This window comes from Schistocerca piceifrons, chromosome 2 (genome assembly GCF_021461385.2).
Source record: "Schistocerca piceifrons isolate TAMUIC-IGC-003096 chromosome 2, iqSchPice1.1, whole genome shotgun sequence".
Lineage (NCBI taxonomy): Eukaryota > Metazoa > Arthropoda > Insecta > Orthoptera > Acrididae > Schistocerca > Schistocerca piceifrons.
The window spans coordinates 311,461,650-311,480,776 of record NC_060139.1 but is presented as its reverse complement, the minus strand read 5'-3'; the positions used below and the strand labels follow the sequence as shown (position 1 = coordinate 311,480,776).

Sequence of the window (19,127 nt, the reverse complement as noted above, 5' to 3'; positions counted from 1 at the left end):
AAAATGGGAGTGAAATAACACATGAAATTAACTTCTTGACTGAAATGGAATCAACAAGTTTCTATGCTGTAATCAATGATAAGTTTGAATTTCACAGTAGACAAAAAAACACTACCAATATCCTCAATTTGCTGTACACATTTATTCAGCTACATTGTTAATATGAAATAATGGATAAACTAAGAGGAAAAGATAAGTGGTGAAGAGAAACAGGCATAACCTTTTTATGTCATTTTTTATTTATCCCACATACATTGCTTTTCAGAGCAACAGCTGCCTTAATGTCAAGAGAATAAATTAAAAATAGAAAAGTATTTTACAAAGAAATTACACATGATACACAAAAAGAGGATGAATAAGAAACATTAGGATGGCACATGAAAGATTTTATAGACAATAACTGAAAGCATGTCTTTTCATGTAAAATCTTCCTTTTGAATGTAAGTATTTGATTTAATTATGCAAAACTGCAAGAAAACCTGATCATAGGTCAGTAAAGAACTGTCTTCTGAGACCTGTAAGAGTTCATTCTTTCAAATGTAGACATAGTAAGTCTACACTAAGGTAAGGTGACCCATAATCAGAAATATGATGTTTATCATTTATCTTCTTTAGAGAAGGAACAACATGTTAGCTCACTCGACAGCTGCATCACTATTACCAATGCGTACCATGATGTTACTGCTTTTTATTGTAGTAGTACAGTGTCTTCAAATGATATAATTTTTAAGGAAACTGAGAAAAGTATACTTTCCTGGGGCCTTTCTGGAACATATTGTACATATTATATTTCAGTACATTTACGAAGTGCAACATGTGGCACATAACTCTAAATGTAACAGTTCTTTATATTTTCCGTTTTATATGAGAAAGTAAGAGACTGTAAACAAAACAAACTAACAATTCACATGTAAGATAATGAATTTGCACTAACAAAGACTGAAAATGGAATGTTTTGAAAAACCTCATAATTCAGCAAAGTTACAAAAATTAACTCTGACAATGAAGTGTCTGAGGATAGAGGAGAGTGTAAAAGGAGAGAGAGACTGATATAACCGGATACCTGATTGGAAATTCTAAGGCACAATTATATCGAAGGGAAATTTTTGCAAATATTACTAAAGTAACTGTAGAGCTTATTGAGTTGTTTTGTAATAATTTCAGCTCCTCTGTGAGTTCTCAACATTCAGTAGATCCTGATACTACCACTATACCACAAAGTTAAAAAATGGAACACAGACTAAATTGATCCACATTTTCATTTTTGTCCAAACACAGATTCCAGTAATTTTGATTGTGACTACTCTCATGGGAAATTATTAATAATAAATCAATTTCAGAACACAGCATAACCATTGTTGCTTCTCCACACCAGCAATGCTTTTAATGTATCTCCACAAAATGATTAAAATGTATTTTATTGTGTCATGCTGACAACGCTCCTATCAAAATTTTCTCTTGGTATAACAATGATAATATCACAATATGCACATGTACTTTCTCATAATATTTTAGAGCTTTTCCACACGAAATTGTGAGACTACAGCAATCATCCTTTGTTTCTTTATAGAAAAAATATCACACTTTTACAAATTTCACAAAATCTGCTAATTCTAAAACTGTTTCTAAAACATACCACGCAAACAAAATTTATACAGCATAGATTGCCTAGTCATATTAGAAATTAAGAAAGAACAGTTGTATTTATTTTTGGACAGTAATATCAAGATCTATATATTTATTTAGATATGGATAAACTGTTCAATTATATATTTTTGTGGTGTTTAACACCAAATGAAATATCCCAATAGCTCTCAGAAATGTCAAACCAATAACAATTAAATTACTGGTTATTAACTGACCTAGAAACATTTATCAGTTTTCAGGGGATGCTGTTTCTTCTTTATGTGGGCATCATTCATAATTTTAATTACAGAACCCAAGTTTATGTTTCCATACTGTTACACTTGTAAAAGACATTTTTAACACTTGATACCACTGGGGTATGAAGAAAAACAAAGGGTGTCCATCAATTTTGTTATAATTTTTAATTTTATTTTATTTTGGTGAACAAAAATAATACTGATAATGCCTATCCAGTACTGAACATCTCAATAAATATACCATTGCTGTGGCATGGAGAACCCAAATTAACACATCTGTTATGGGAATTTTCACATTATATACTATACTGCATTAAAAAATTAGCAGCTCTGTATATTTATCTATTGATCCAAATATTTACAGCCTTTACTTTCCCTTAAATGATTATGAGAATCATTTATAAAATATTTATGAAGTATAAAAAATATAGCAATTAAAACATCTGAAATAAATATTGCGGTGCGTAAAGCATCTAACAGTTAACACATGTTAACGATGAAAATCATCAACAGAAATAAAAATGTTATTTTACATGTGAAAATGACTGATGAATTGAAACAGACTTTTATGTTTATTATACTGTTTTCCAAAAGGTGTGAAAGTTAATTCTTTAAGGAATGAAACGCAATGAACTGCCCTTTCAAATACCAGTATCACTGTCCAGGATACTTCTAAGGTAAAATACTTTATTTACAGATCAACAATGCCAAAGGCAATAATCTAAGACATGTGTAATGTATGTTAATAAATCCTTCATTTTTCTTCAATGTTTATTTATTCACTGGATTGGATGATCTTTTTTCAGTTTTATACACATACATGCTGAAAATCTGAGTGGTGCTTCTCATCTTGTATTGGCATATTTTTGAGGTCACTGTACAATTATAAGAGTCATTTCCTTTATGGAATGTAGTTGTGATGTGAAAGACTAAGTCATGGTAGGTTTATGAAATATGTTGAAACCAACTGACCCTACTTCCACTGAGCAATGTTTCTAAAATGAGGTCTCAGTTTTGTGATGCTGATAAGAATGGTGCATATGTGGGACTTTTACTGCAAACATTTAACACTAACAGATACACTCTGCATGTTCTGCAGGTCAGTGTTGTGAAAATAAACAAACAAATACTTTGCCCTCATCTACATGCTGAAAATTTTTCTCAGCCAAATTTGGTAACAAGACTGTGTCTATGGCACATGTTGGATGTGGAAAAGTTATTTTGTAATACTGTGTCACATTTAATAATAACAAGTTTCTCATTTTATGCAAATTGAGATTCCATTTATCTGTATTTTCACAACACACAAAAGTTAAACAGAGCTTCAACTACCACAGAAAAAGTGAATGCCTAGTCTTGGAGTTAACTTCATGTTCAAATACGAATCTGAAGCAATCATTGGTGATGACACATACATGTAAGACAAACCTACACAAAAAGATGTTCTGTAGAAGTGCCATGAATTCATCTCACTTTTTCTGGTTTTAAGATTCCTTCATTACTAGCAACAACTTTTCTGAATGTACACTGAAGTGAGCAGTATGTTTATATAACTATTATATACAAAGACTCATATACACTTGTGAATTTTACAACACTAACATACTACTATCATTTCTTAAGTTTTTCTTCGCAGTTCACTGTTTTTCTCAAACCATAACAGTGAACCCAGAAAACTCTTAAGAACAGCCTCCCTTAACAATAAATAATGGTAACTATTTTCAAACAACATAAACATTGAAGAATCACATAATATGGAGAAAAGTCTCTAACCTATCTTGTACAGCCATATCTTCTCACATACAGATTATACATTGAACAATATAGAGAGACTAAAAGAACTTAAAAATGGTTTTACATATTTACAATTCTGTTCCATTTTAGTAACAATGTAATACTTCAGTCAATTCACAACCCCAAACTGCACTTGTGTTTCACAATTATTCTGAATGTTAAATGGGTCTCTCTCTCTCTCTCTCTCTCTTTCTCTCTCTCTCTCTCTCTCTCTCTCTCTCTCTCACACACACACACACACACACATTGAAAAAAAATCTAAAACTAATGTTCTGTACCAAAAGTAACAATACTTGGAAATAAAGCTTTTATTAACACTGTAGCTCAATGGAAGTAAGGTTAGCCATTTGGTTGGATAAATAACATATATTTTTTAGTTTTTTACAAGACACCTATGGGTCTATATGGAAACGCTGCGTACATTTGCTCACCAAGACAAATCTGATACAAAGCACAAGCATTAAAATGAAGTATAAAGAGTGTATGATTTTTTCTTTATATAATTTGTACATATGTATAATAAATGTCATATGGTCACTCTTGGATTTGAAACAGAAGTTTACAAGTAGTTACTAATAGCAACCTCATCAACATCCAAGAAAAGACCTATAAGGAAAGGAAGAGAATGCCGTGCTTTTCCATTAAAAATAATCTTAATTACATACCACTATACAACACTCATAATTTTTATAATGTGTTTCATGCAAGAAAATGTAATGTACATGAATCTGGCAGTCTTTAAATGTTTAATATATGCAGTCTATTTGTACACAGGGCACAAAAGAAAACAGTTCAATTTTTATTTTATTAACATCGAGACCAATTATGGAAATTATAATTACATATGATTATCTTAACACCAGTTTGGCCAACCAGTCACACTACTATTTGATACATTCATGGATCTGTATGCTCTGTGATAGGAAACAAAGAGGGTTTCTTTCACAATCATGACAGCTTATCTAAATACACTTCCTGGTCATTCCTCAGAGCCACACTTCACAAACTGCTAGAAAATTAAATGGTCACTAACTGCACTATAGTAGCAAAAATACATCTTCTGATATTGAAAAGTGTGTCTAAGCCTGTTTTACAAACTGAAATTTAACAATAAGGACAAAACAAAATATAATATTTACTTGCTTGCCAGTGTTGTTACTGGACCAGCTAGTTTATGTAAAAAAAGATGATCTATACTATCCATAACCACTTAGAGGATTTTGAAATGTCCTCACATAAAAGAATTATCTTCATGAAAAAACTCAGACAAATAATGAAATTCTGGGTAGTGTAATCTAACAGAATTGTATCCAGTGATTCATCTAGGGAATTCATCAGACAGGAAACTGTCAGAGAACAAAGCAAGCAACTGCTTTGCAAAAGGAAGTGTGCATAAACTGACTTTCAGCTCATGAAATGCCAATGTAGTTTCTTCATTTTGTCACCTGTACTGCTGGCTGTATTGTGGGAATAACGGGTGGCACAATTGGCCGTCTTCGTGCCAGTTTTGACCTACAAAAGAAATAAAGTTATGTAAGATTACTGCACATTACTAAATATATGAATGAACAGCAAGAAAGACTATAGCTGCTAATACTGAAGGTGAATGAATGCTGTGATGGTATCACCAGAAAACTCAAGATGCAAAGATTGCACCCCACCCTGAAACACAAAACTGGCGAGGACGCACTGTTTAGCAATCTGATGGGACTTTAAGACTAGGCAACAAGCAAAATTTTTTTACAAAAATTGACATAATATCACTGCAAATGAAATACGCAATCGCTTGTTTTAAAACAGATTTATTGTCTATTTTTATTGGCTATATTTTGCTTTAAGAATTATATAATTAGGTATGAAACTCAAATGCACTTAATTTTCAAGTGACCTCTTACTTTTAAAAAGCTGACACAACACGAGATGTCATTCATGAACAATGTGAAATCGCCTCTCATCTGTCACATCATTTTGAACTGATATAAACAAACATTTTCAACATTTATTTTGTTTCCATTTGCACCATGTTACTTACTTCAAGTTTAAGCTATCATCTTTGAATTATCACCCCTCAAAGCTTATTGTTAACTGTGGATATAGGTATTCCCTTGCGCAGTTCTTTGACAGTTTATGTTGTAGGCACACACAAACTTAGCAGACATGCATGTACTATATTGCAAAGAAAGTGTGAAACATTCCTCTGATTGTTTCAAGCAGAACTTTCTACCACTTTTTACTAGTGCACTTCAGAGCACCTCACACCATCAAGTGATGTTAAAGAAATAGACAACAGTTAAGTACGAACCATTGAACAAGTCTACTTCAGCACTTTGTCAAGTTTTGAAAATGAGACTTTTAGTGTACGAGGGCAAAATTCCCCCTCCCCCGCCCCACTTTTGAGGTTCACTTGATCACAAAATGGAAACCACAGTGAAAAATGATAAAAGTTTATTTGAAATATTTAACTGTGCCTTCCAGCTACATCTTTACATAGTAGCTGCTCCAATATACACATGTGTTGTAGTGTTTGCAGCTCATTATCTGTGGCAAAATACTGTTCTCCTTGTCAGTGTTTCATGAGAGCAAAGAGATGAAAATCAGAGGGAGCCAACTCCAGGCTGTGTGGTGAGTGATCAAACACTTCCCATCGAAAATGCTGCGGGAGAGTCTTTGTTGCAACTGGAGTCTGTGGCTGAGCATCCTCAGGAAGAAGAACAATTCCTGATGACAACATTTCTCTTTGCTTCTTCTGAACTGCCCTATGTAGGCACCGATGAGTAAGGGTGTATGGTGCTGCAGTGATGGTCATGTCACATCCCATGAATTCCACCAACAAAACTCCTTTTTGTTCCCAGAATACAGTACTCATACACTCTTTGATATGCTTTCACTGTACGGATTGCTCTTTAGTTTCTTTATTTTCGAAATGGACTCATGTTTTGTCCCCTTTGACAATTTTGTTCAAAAAATTTTCTCTTTCATCATGTTAGCATTGGAAAAATGATAAGGCAGTGTCCATTCACGGTGTTTTCTGTTGGTGAGAGAGTATCTCGGGAACCCATCTCACACAGGGTTCATGGTACTGAAGTGTCTCATTCATGATGGTATAGAAAGTTGACACTAAAATTTCAAGAAATAATTCACTCAACACAAAAATTGTGAGCTGATGAATTTCTTGAATAGCCTGATCTACTCATTGAACACTATCGTCGAATGACACTCACTTTCTTCTCTGACGGTCTGTATCATAAATGTCTGTATGCCCTGCTTCAAAAACACTCATGAAAGTTTCACTGTACACATTACTCACTTGTCAATGAATTTTGACTGCAGTGCACTCCTCAGCATGAAGACAGTGAATGACAGCATGTACTTCACACTTGGCAGGAGACATTGTTGTTTTATGTATGTGATGTGACTTGATCGACAGGCATACTAGAGACATTGTGCAACACATTTGCACAAAGCTTCAATTCCATGACTGGACCTTGGGAGTGGGGAGAAAGGTACATGGTTGCCACCAGTTGTTTGTGAACTCACATTTTGGATCAACAATGGTTCATCCTAGTGGCAAAGATGCATACCAGCACAACCAAAATACAGTACTAGACTGAATACCAGACTTAATTTTATTTGACCGTCATTACAACCAATGAGAACAAGGAAAAGTTAGGATTTAATGTCCCATCAACTAGAAGTTATTGGAGACAGGACACTAACTCACTGGATGAATATAATGTAGGAACACTGCCATAATCTAATGAATGGAAAAAAACCCACATATGCTTGAAGTGATTTGAGTGAACTACAGAAATCCCAGTCTTTGTTGCTAGATGGAAATCTAATCTCCATTCTTCCCCAACACTTCTGCACCTCACTCAGTGGCACAACATGAAAAGGAAGAGGGGTGAGTAATGAGTATGGAATACAAAATAATTAAGGAACTGCCAGTCCATGGAGTCCTGAGGTAATATCGATATCTTGTAAAATGCAGATTGTGGAAATAATAGTCTTGTCTCATTTTTGTGTGCGAGTTTTAAATATTGCATAGCTGTGTGTATACAATATAGTGAAAATATTAAATAGGAAAATCACTACATAAACAGGAACTTTTAAAACACTACTGAGCTGGCTGTATGGCCAAGATGCCAAACAACAATATTAAAAATGATAATATAAAAAAAAGATATCGAATGACAAATCAGTACATGAAATTGCTATCAGTTTGACCTACCTGATTTGACCTGCTAACAGAGGATTTATGGCATACAGCCAGTCATGCACCTCTTTGTCTCCCAAAGTCTGTAATAAAAATCCTCTGTGTTTCGTTACAACACTGAAAAAAAGATTGAAAGTGTGTTATTTTCACTGGTATGAAGTTAACAATGCTCATTTCATTCAGTCATTGCACTCTGTTGATATCAACATGAAGGCAAACTTTTAGAGATGTGGAGCATGTCAAGGTACACACAGATAAAGTGAAGCAGCCCTTAGAAATTGCATTAATAATTAATTAGTGTCCAGTTGCTTTCAATATTTGTTCTTACTCAAGCAGTGTCTGATTTAGTAAAATCATGGAGAATGAATATAGAACAAATAACCAACAAAGTCGCAGACAATCGTAAAAGAATAGAGGAAGGGAGAGATTTAATAAGGAATTGTTAAATAACTATTGTAAATTAATACGTACATGCAAAATTAATATTAACGTCTCACATACAGTTCACCAAGAGAAATTCTCATATTCATTCATCCCTTCATTAACTCACTAACACCAAGTGTTCTCTGAATCCCACTGTGAAGAAGAGCCTTCACATTTTCCCTTACTTACACACTACTACTACTGCAGGCATAAACTACTTATTTATTCATCTTCATGAACAAAATTCACCTTGAAAAGGTGCCATTAAGTACATAACTACAAGTATTTGTTCTAAATTTCTACGTACATAAATTGCTGTTTAATTAAGTTAAGGGCTTCATCAATGTTAATGATAATAATGTTACACTGAACCATTCACATAAAGTTAACTCTCAATTAATCCACAAATAGGAGTGCTCACCTGAAAGCATTTGGCACCTTAACCATTTCCAGTTGGTCTTCAGAATATTCCACTTGTGCTGTAGCTAAATTAATAAGTGCTCGTTCTACAGGATCCTTTTCTTCTCGGAAAATAAACACGTATGGCCTTCGTACAGCCTACAAAAGATTAAATATTAAATCATGTACCTGTCTCGAAATATTGTATCGCAACTCTATAAATCATAAATTATTCACAACTTACTGGCATCATTACTGAACAATTCAGATAGAATGTTTCTAAGGGTCTGTCAGATGTAAACCCAAAGAGCAAAAACGGTTCGTTGAAGAGAAAAACCTCTGTAGCACTAAGCCCCATACGTCTGAGTGTAGAACTTATAAATTTGTATTTTTATTCCGTAGAATGTATAGTGTGAGTCATCTTGTCTGTGTTTCTACTACGCTGATATTTATCAAGACTATATTTTGCATGTTTTGTAGTGAGATGATAGCTTCCGGAAAAAAGCTCAGGAATGAGAGTGGAGTACCACAATGCATGTTGCCTATGAAAAACATAAGGTATCAATGTAGTAAGTGAGCAGAGAGTCTGAATGCATGGTCAGGGTCAAACACAGAACTATGAGAGCTTGACAGTGAAGAATTCACAATGCAAATTCAAGTGAGTGCAGGTGAATGAAACAAGAAGCTGAGCTAGAAGTGGCATGTGGCTAACTTTGGAGTCTGCGTGGTTGCACCATGAAAATTACACCTCCCAGTGCAGTGCCCAATGCCACTAACACCACTTAAGATGCAGTCACATATGACATTGACTCTTAGACCATGAACAACTCCTCGTATGACATACAGGAACAACTCCTCGTATGATATACATGAGTATGGTGGGGATACCAAATACCTTCCCCTGTTTAGAGGCAGACAGGGCCAAAAATGCCCCAGACTCTACCAGAGTCACCAAGGAACAAGGGCTAACAGAAGTATCTGCAAGGGGTTATGCATGGATACTATCTACCAGGATGCCAGAGGCATGATGATGGACTTACACTAGATCAGCGACTGGTGGTCAAGAGGTCGAATAGTAGTAGTTTGTATTAGGTGATAAAGAAATTGTGGCTCCTTACAGACCCTGAAAAACTAGAATTTGCAGAGTTGGGTACATTACTAATGTACTACAGTGGTCAACTAATACACATGGTAACTGCTCACTTACAGTTCAGTCAACATTATAAGCATCCCGGGCAGTCATATGCAATATAGATAACCAACTTACAGGGGGATTCGGATGTAGATGACATGTTGAGTGTAAACAATGCAGCATATCCTGCACAGGCTCTAATTTGTGATGTCATGGTGTGGCTGGTGTCAGATAGGACAGTTCAGACTAAAGTGTTAGTATATTTAGATGCAACGTTAGACAAGGTAGCACTAATTGCAAAATCAGAGGAGTTGGTTGCTGCAGTGAAAAATGTGTTTTTGGATGATTGGCAGATGGCAAAACTTGACAGTTCACACCAGCAGGACGGGTCCCCATCCAAGATTACTCAGGCTCTAGTGCCCAAGTCAGCAAATTGGTTAGCCAATTGTAGTAATGGAGGGGATTCCCCAGCATCTCATCATTGATCAGTTATATAGGTGGGTGCCACAGTAGACTGCTCTATGCCTCTGCAGCACAAGTCACCCACAGCAGGCACAGGGTACCGTTGTTCCACAGTCTCAGACTCACCCTTGTAGGTACAGCAGTTTTCATCTGGCTGCCCCGTAAATGACTGCCGATACAGAATGAAACTTCCATGAAATATTTTATGTTGTTTTTCCAGTTTGCCACATGTCAGGAAGAGATTGTCACACCTTCATGTTGCTGACTAGCAGTTATTCCAGCAAATATGGCATAACTGACAGAGAAAGTGTAAGAATTTTACAATCACTGCAGAACTTATTAAAAAAAGAATGCCTGTTCTATTCTAGGGCATGTTAAAAAATTCTGACGAAAAAGTATGTGGTTTTGTCACTATGAGACATTACTTAAATTGCCTTCCTGGTTATTGCGTTGTAGCTAGTCAGTTAGTCTGCCATGAGAGCTTGCTTTGTTACATATTATCTTTATATATTTGACCACTTAGATGTTCAAAGTGTGTATTTCAGCTGTTTAATTTTGATGATACTTTAAGTTTTATATTTCGTATAGTCTTTGTATAGTTATACGTTCTGTTACTTGCTCTGTATTTCTGGTTTGCAGACATTCTGAGGTTGGGTTCTACCTGAAATGTGTCAGATAAAGTCATTGATTTATCAGCTGGGTTAAAATTGCCTTTTGGCCATCCACATGTTTACAAAGTTCCCCCTAAATCACTTCTGGTGAATGTCAGGATGGTTCTAATTAAAACTTTGATGGCCCAGCAAACCAGAAGCTTCCGATCCTTCTCCAATGACCTCATCAACAAAAGTGTATTACTTGTTAAGTCAATGTGTAAGACAATCTTTATACCTAAAGGTAAAGATACTGATTAGCAATAAAATTTTTGCAGAAATGATACACAAAACTTCTGCTAAATATTGACTACAACAGACAGCTGTAATTTCAAAAATTTGGAGTCAAAGGAACCAGATTAATACCTGAAATAATCAGGATGGAGAACATCTTCTCTGTACTTGAGAAACATGTTATTTATCCTTCCTGAAGAATATAAACATGAAAGCTACAGCATTGATCACACTTCTTCAGGACATCAGAAGAATCAGGCAAGGATATTCCATTGCACCAGAACTATTTTCAGGAGTCTGAGAGTTTTTAAATACTTAAACTGGGAAAAAAAGCTTCATGACAGACGTTAACAGAACACAGCCAAAATGCCTTTGTTTTGCAGTAGATAAACTCCAACAATGAATGGAAGAATTTAATAGAGAAAGTTTGAAAAATTATAAAAAACTAAAACAATGTGTAGTCAACACATAAAAGTTAAAATAGTACAAATGAACAATAATGTCATATTAATAACTAATGAAATTTAAGTTTAAGGCATTTGAAGATGATTGGGTGGTCAATAAAAGGAATAAACGAAAGAGTAAGGCTCAAAACCACATCAACCAAAACGACTAAAAATAAACACAAAATATATCTATTTAAAACAGCAGATAAAAATTTGCTTGTTGCCTTCCTAAGAGAGAGTCTCCATTCCTTCCAATCTAATTATGTAAGTATAGACCAGATATGGCTCAAATTCAAAGATACAGTATCAATAGCAATAGATAGATTCATACCGCATGAAGTTAATAAGAGACAAGACTGATCCACCATGGTACACAAAACACGTCAGAACACTGTTGCAGAAGCAACGAAAAAAGCATACCAAATTTAGAAGAAAGCAAAATCCCCAAGGCAGGCTAAGTTTCCTGGAAGCTCAAAATTTAGTGCGGATGTGAATGGGAGATGCTTTTAACAGTTTCCACAATGAAACATTGTCTCAAAATATGGTAGAAAACCCAAAGAGATTCTGGTCATATCTAAAGTACACCAATAGCAAAAAACAGACAATACCGTCACTGTGCGATAGCGATGGAAATTTTACTGATGATGGTGCCTCTAAAGCGGAGTTACTAAATACAGTTTCCTGTAATTCCTTCATGAAAGAAGACGAAGTAAATATTCCAGAATTCGAAACCAGAACAGCTGTTCGAAACCAGCACAGCTGTTAGCAAGAGTGACATAAAAGTAGATATCTTAGGTGTTGCAAAACAACTCAAATCACTTAAGAAAGGCAAGGCTTCTGGTCCAGATGGTATACCAATCATGTTCCTTTCAGGGTTTGCAGACACAATAGTGCCTTTCTTAGCAATCGCATACAACCACTCACTTGACGAAAGGTCTGTTCCTAAAGACTGGAAAATAGCACAGGTCACACCAATATTCAAGAAAGGAAATAGGAGTAACCCATTAAATTACTGACCCATATCACTGACCTCAATTTGCAGTAGGATTTTGGAGCATATACTGTACTTTAATATTATGAATCACCTTGAAGAAAATGACTTATTGATACATAACCAACACGGATTCAGAAAATATTGTTCTTGTGCAACGCAGCTAGCTCTTTATTCCCATGAAATAATGAGAGCTGTTGACAAGGGGTCTCAGATCAATTCCATATTCCTAGATTTCCAGAAGGCTTTCCATTCCTCATAAGTGACTATTAATCAAATTGCGTGCATATGGAGCATCGTCTCAGTTGTGTGACTGGATTCATGATTTCCTCTCAGAGAGGTCACAGTTCATAATGATAGACAGTAAATCATCGAGTAGAATAGAAATGATATATGGAATTCCACAAGGTAGGGTCATAGGCCCTCTGCTGTTCCTGATTTACATAAATGATCTAGGTGATAATCTGAGCTGCCCCCTTAGATTGTTTGCAGATGATGCTGTAATTTGCTGCCTAGTAAAATGATCAGATGATCAATTCCAATTACAAAATGATCTAGAGGGAATTTCAGTATGGTGCAAAAAGTGGCAACTGGCACTAAACAAAGAAAAGTGTGAGGTCATCCACATGGGTACTAAAAGCAATCCGATAAATTTTGGGTACCGTATTTACTCGAATCTAAGCCGCACTTTTTTTCCGATTTTTGTAATCCAAAAAACTGCCTGCGGCTTAGAATCGAGTGCAAAGCAAGCGGAAGTTCTGAAAAATGTTGGTAGGTGCCGCTACAACTATAACTTCTGCTGTCGAATATATGTAGCGCTACACAGGTATGCTTTGTAGGCACAAAGATAAATACTTTCGCCAAAACCTCTGCGTCAGAGAAAGAAAAAAAAGGAAGAAGAAGAAGAAAGAAAGAAAGAAAGGTGGAAGACGAGCTAATTTTTTTCTCCGCCCCGAGTTTCGACCACTGCATTTTCATACATTATCCAACGAAGTAAATACAAATTCCGTATTGTTCATCTTCGAAGGTAGCAGAATTTCAATGTACTACGAAAATCCGACTGGCAAGACTGTTTAGGATGTTTGTCAATATGGCCAACTCTACGTTCTGAATTTTTTCCTACCAATGAGAAGAGTTGGTTGCTAATAGGAACCTGATGGAATGTGAATCACATGCAGTATTCTCTTCTCCATAAGAATAATCGAATATAAACATTTTGCCATGTATTCTTTCGCGTTTGCTGCTATCTCATTTAAATCCTGCCTAATAAACTACGAAACTAGAGTGAGACAACAGCGAACGTGGAAGAATATACGTATCGTGTCATGTTTATATTCGTATTATTCTTATGCCTAATGTGATACAGTCAGAAATGAAGTATGGCAACTGACCAGATTTTTAAATCTAAGATGACTCTAATTTCTGTGCAGAATTTGATGTACTACAGAAGCGGCCGCAAAGATTTTCAAACGGAGAAAAATTTTCGCCGAACTCTCGTTCAGAACATGTTCTGAAATACGCAGTCTATTATTTGGTTCTTGTTGATCATTATCAAAGAAAGCAGCAGTGTAAGTAACAACAAATAGCAGTCTCTTGCCATTGTTTCGCTAATGAGACGATTCCCCTCTCTCTCTTTTATTTATTTATTTTTTTTTAATTGTAAGCGGCGGTAGCACGCACAAAAGCAAGCCGTGCCGTGAGCGGCGACAGGCCGTAAACACGCACTGTCAGAATGCGACAAACAATGCATGACAGTACAGTAATGCATTTTCAGCTTAGGATGACGTGAACACCTATAACAAAGAAAACGGCACTTATCAGATCAAAGCAAAATAAGCAATCGATTCAAACCAGACAGAGCACGTGAAAAAGGAATGGTACTCGCATAAATACGGACTGAGCGCCTGACGCATAGCAATGGCTACCTGGTAAAGCTTAACTGCTAAGCTTACGACTCGAACCAAACTACTGTCGCTGTATCAACATTCATTCGACATAAATTGTGTCTCATATTACAATGGACCAACTTTGTTTCGATTTGGAGGTGCGGCCTAAAACTTTTCTCTCCCCTTGAATTTCGAGTCGCAAATTTCAGGTGCGGCTTAGATTCGGGAATTTTTTTTTCCTTTATTTCGAGTCTCATTTTTCAGGTGCAGCTTAGATTCGAGTGCGGCTTAGATTTGAGTAAATATGGTATACGATAAATCGCACAAATCTAAGGGCTGTCAATTTGACTAAATACCTAGGAATTACAATTACGAGCAACTTAAATTGGCAAGACCACATACTGTGGGGAAGGCAAAACAAAGACTGCGCTTTGTTGGCAGAACACTTAGAAGATGCGACAATCCCACTAAAGAGAGAGCCTACATTAAACTTGTCCGTCCTCTGCTGGAATATTGCTGCATGGTGTGGGATCATTACCAGGTAGGATTGACAGAGGACATCGAAAAAGTGCAAAGAAGGGCAGCTCATTTCTTGTTATTGCGCAATAGGGGTGAGAGTGTCAATGATATGACACGTGAGTTGGGGTGGCAGACACTGAAATAAAGGCAGTTTTCTTTGCGGCGAGATCTAGTTATAAAATTTCCATCACCAACTTTCTCTTCCGTACATGAAAATATTTTGTTGACACCCACCTATGTAGGGAGAAATGATCACCATAATAAAATAAGAGAAATCAGAGCTCGAACGGAAAGATTTAGGTGTTCCTTTTTCGCATGCACCATTCGAGAGTGGAATGGTAGAGAAGTAGTATGAAAATGGTTAGATGAACCCTCTGCCAGCCACTTAAGTGTGAATTGCAGAGTAACCACACAGATGTAGACGTAGAGTAAAAATAGACTGGAGAGTTTTTAGTAAACTAAATTGTTTAGTTAAAGTAGTTCCATACATACTGAAAGCAATGAGTGATTTGCTCAAATTAACATTTTAATGCACATATCACCATCCTGTGATCACATTCCATAAGATATTGTGGATATATGTGAAAATAAACAATTACAAATGTTGCACAGCATGTTGATCAAAAATTCTAGACCACCAACAGTACAATCTTTCACAATCAAATTTTGGCAACAAACATTCCTTCTACAGTCAGTTTTCAAACCATCATGCTGAGGGAACCACAAGTGAATAATTACGATTTAGTGACTTTAACAGCTGCTTTGGCTTTTAGCATCTTAATAACTACACGTGTCATGATTGGATCACTTACCACCCATCTTTTTTTCCAGCCATTTGTCTTATGCTCCAAGATATTGAGGTAGCCTTTCCGGGAAACAACTGGGCTGATGCGGATTTCTTCCATTTCTGGAACATACAGGACAAGGCCAGGAGAAGAGCTTGTTGACATTGCACTTTCCTGCTGCCCTGGTGTCTGCTGCTGTTGCGATTGGTCCGGCACAAGTGTAGACGCGTCTCCAGATGCCGAGTTACAGCAGAATGGCTCAGGGGCCACTGCTCTCATTTTTTCCGGTGAACACAGTCTGCAACAGTCATAGGTAGGCAGTTTCTTGACACTTAAAACTGGATGCTGAAGGAAGAACTGCATCAAATATAAATAATTGAGTAAACTAATATGAGATAGAATTGCTGACCTTTATTACATTCTAGAGGCAAAATTCTAGGGTGGGGGGGGGGGGGGGGGGAAGAAGAGGAATTTACGTTGACAATAAGCAAATGGCCTAGTGCATCGTTAGCCAATACTCATTACGTGCACCCTGCTACTTTCCTGCTTTACATTTGGGACTCTGCCAGTCTTCAGTTATGTTTTAAGTTTCTGTGTGTTGTCCTATACCAGCTGACCTTTGTTTCGGGTGGCTGGTAAGCAGATGCTCTACTTCTTTCATAAAAATTTTTAGTATTCATATTTTTCTTCCATTTTGAGTAATTTTATGAACAAGTGTGTTAAACAAATATATATTCACAATGATTACGTAATGTGCATGATAACAGGATGCTTACTCAGCTGATGAGGTGGATATAACACTCGATGACATGTCAGGAGTCTCTTCAGTTGGAGAAAGATCTGCATGTTTTGCCATTGGTAAATCCTGCAAATCAATTTCCAATTAAAGAGATGCAAACAATGTAAGAAAGAAATGATACTGAGCACAATCTACTTTAAATAAATTTTTACTTTTGTAGGTATCCTGCCCTGAATGAGCCGAATACATTTTGTTGCCAGTTCTCTTTCATGTTCAGTCATCTCCCATGGTTCATAGACATCCTTAGATGGTGGCTGGAGGATTACAGGGCTTGCCCGGCCTTCATTTGTTGCTTTTGCCACCATGTTACAGACTTCCTTTATAAAAAAAACAAAACATAGGGATTAACTACAGAAAGTAAACAACTGAATTGTCTGTTTTACATTCATGACATCATTATAATGATGCTCTGATTAGAAAAATGAGGTAAAAACTATTTCTCTTTAGGAGTAGAAATTGTGAATTACTTCAATTAATAGCTACTTAAGATAATATAACAATGGCAGAAGAAACTTATAAGCACTGTGAATAGAGCTAGCACAAGATAAATTTTAAAAAGTTGAAAAACATGGGTGATACTAAATGTAAATGTTCAACACTAGCAGGTTTCTGAATTTTAGATAAACAATGTTTTATGTAATCCTTTCTTCTGTTTTCTGAGTTCCTGTGTCCTAACTATCACAAATGATTTCCTCCAGTAATACATATTTTCTATTTTATATCTTTAGAATGTTGTTATTCACCTTTCTATTGCATCCTTCTTCTTTTATTCCCATATAAAATTCTATACCATGTGTCCCAAATGTTCCACTTTAAAAAATTGTTGATATCTTTCTATCCAGAAGGCAGTATTCATTTATTTCCATTCCAGGACTGATTACTATTCATGAGCTTCTGATCCTCATGCTTTATATAAGGGAAAAGTTGTCAAGGAGAATGTAGGAAGACAATATCAGTAGTACTATTTTAAAAAGTGTCTTGAGATTTCCTTTCTATATTTTGATGTTATTACTCTAATTTTATTGCCGTAAGATCCACAAACTGCTTATCAATCACTCTTTATTTAACCTCTAATTTCCTTAAAATTCCACAAGATCCAATTACATTTAGCACTAAAAAATATCACTGGGTTCTAGTGACACACTTTTTAATCACGGTTTTTCCCTTTCTTATTCTCAACATTAAATACAAAAGCACAGGATGTACTTTATTCTTATTCCTTTCATACAGGTGAACTAATTCCCATCGAGCAGTTCTCTAGGTGAGTTCATATGCTGCAGTAGACAATAGTTTCAAAAGTGTAAAATGATGGTTCAACAGATTTGTTATTTAGTTACCCAAACTTTCTCCTCCATAATACTGATCATGTTAGTCAAGTATATTTTGGATACCAGACTCAATAATCCTCAATTTTCTATATAAACAATTTTAGTCCATAGGAGGGCATGCTATTGGTTCTACTTCCTTGTTGACATTCTAATCTTTCAGAGCTTTCAATGAATGTTGATTTTTTTGTAAAACCTTTTAGCCAAGATTGCATAAAGGAAAATAGATAACTGCACCAAAAGCAAATTGTGGAAATAATAGAACTCCACACCTTAGTCAAATAGCTTTAACGGAATTCCAAAATGAATGCATATGCAAAGTACTCATCTTTCACAAACAGACTATTGCAATCTTGTTATAACTATTATCCTGAGCTTTCCCAAGTGAACTCATCTAAGTGGATTTGCAAAATATGATTTCTAACAATTATTTGACTGACATTTATTTGGTTGTGTTTACCATGGAACACACTATCATAGTTGAAATGAAAGATAAGGTACGTGTCATGTTGAACACCACAGAAGATCATACGTTTTCTGTATGTATGTACATTCATACATTAGCTTTTAGTTACTGTGTCTTGTTTCTTTTGTGGACATCAAGTACTTTTAGCTCCGGATGGGGTGGTTCTCTGGGTACCCAATAAATTTTATGGGAATTTCATTTATTGCAGACAGTTTGCTTTTTGCAAAAAAAGGAGGATGTTATACAGAATACTTTCTATGTTGTTCATACCAGACATCACAATTTACAAAACAGAAATTTCAAGTGTAAATGGCTGCTTGCAGCTGATGATGCTTGAGAACATAGGTTTGCAAAGGGAGATGTCAAGAAGAAGATAAATAAAATAGTATAAATGTGAGCAATTCCCAAGCTAATGCACTGTGTCATAAACTGTATAATCTAAAAGTGTAAAAGTGTAAAGCTGGGATGTCTTCTTCATTAGTTCATGCAAAGCTTTATCCATTTGGGTTCTTAGACAATAAGCACTTTAAGTTGTGGTTCTGCTGAGGAAGGGTATTTCAAACAATTACAAATAGCTTAGGTGCAACACTCATTACTTCTGTAGTAGTATGGAATGCAAATGAGATAATATTGTGTAAAAGAATATCCCCTTTGAATAAAAGTAGCTGGAGAACACAAGCATAAAACTGTTCCAGTGATTTTCTCTAATACATTGTT

General features: G+C 35.7%; 1 protein-coding gene across 1 annotated transcript in view; it reads right to left on the bottom strand.

The window, feature by feature from the left end:
* Positions 1-3,137: 3,137 nt before the first annotated feature.
* LOC124777969 (kinesin-like protein unc-104) overlaps positions 3,138-19,127 on the bottom strand; it is a 348,239-nt gene continuing 332,249 nt past the window's right edge. Inside the window, exons 31-36 of the mRNA XM_047253531.1 lie at positions 16,772-16,936; positions 16,597-16,685; positions 15,848-16,118; positions 8,738-8,874; positions 7,909-8,010; positions 3,138-5,189 (exon numbers count right to left, since the gene is read on the bottom strand). Coding sequence (XP_047109487.1) covers positions 5,111-5,189; positions 7,909-8,010; positions 8,738-8,874; positions 15,848-16,118; positions 16,597-16,685; positions 16,772-16,936 — 843 coding nt within the window. The 3' untranslated portion in view covers positions 3,138-5,110. The remainder of the gene's footprint in view (positions 5,190-7,908; positions 8,011-8,737; positions 8,875-15,847; positions 16,119-16,596; positions 16,686-16,771; positions 16,937-19,127) is intronic.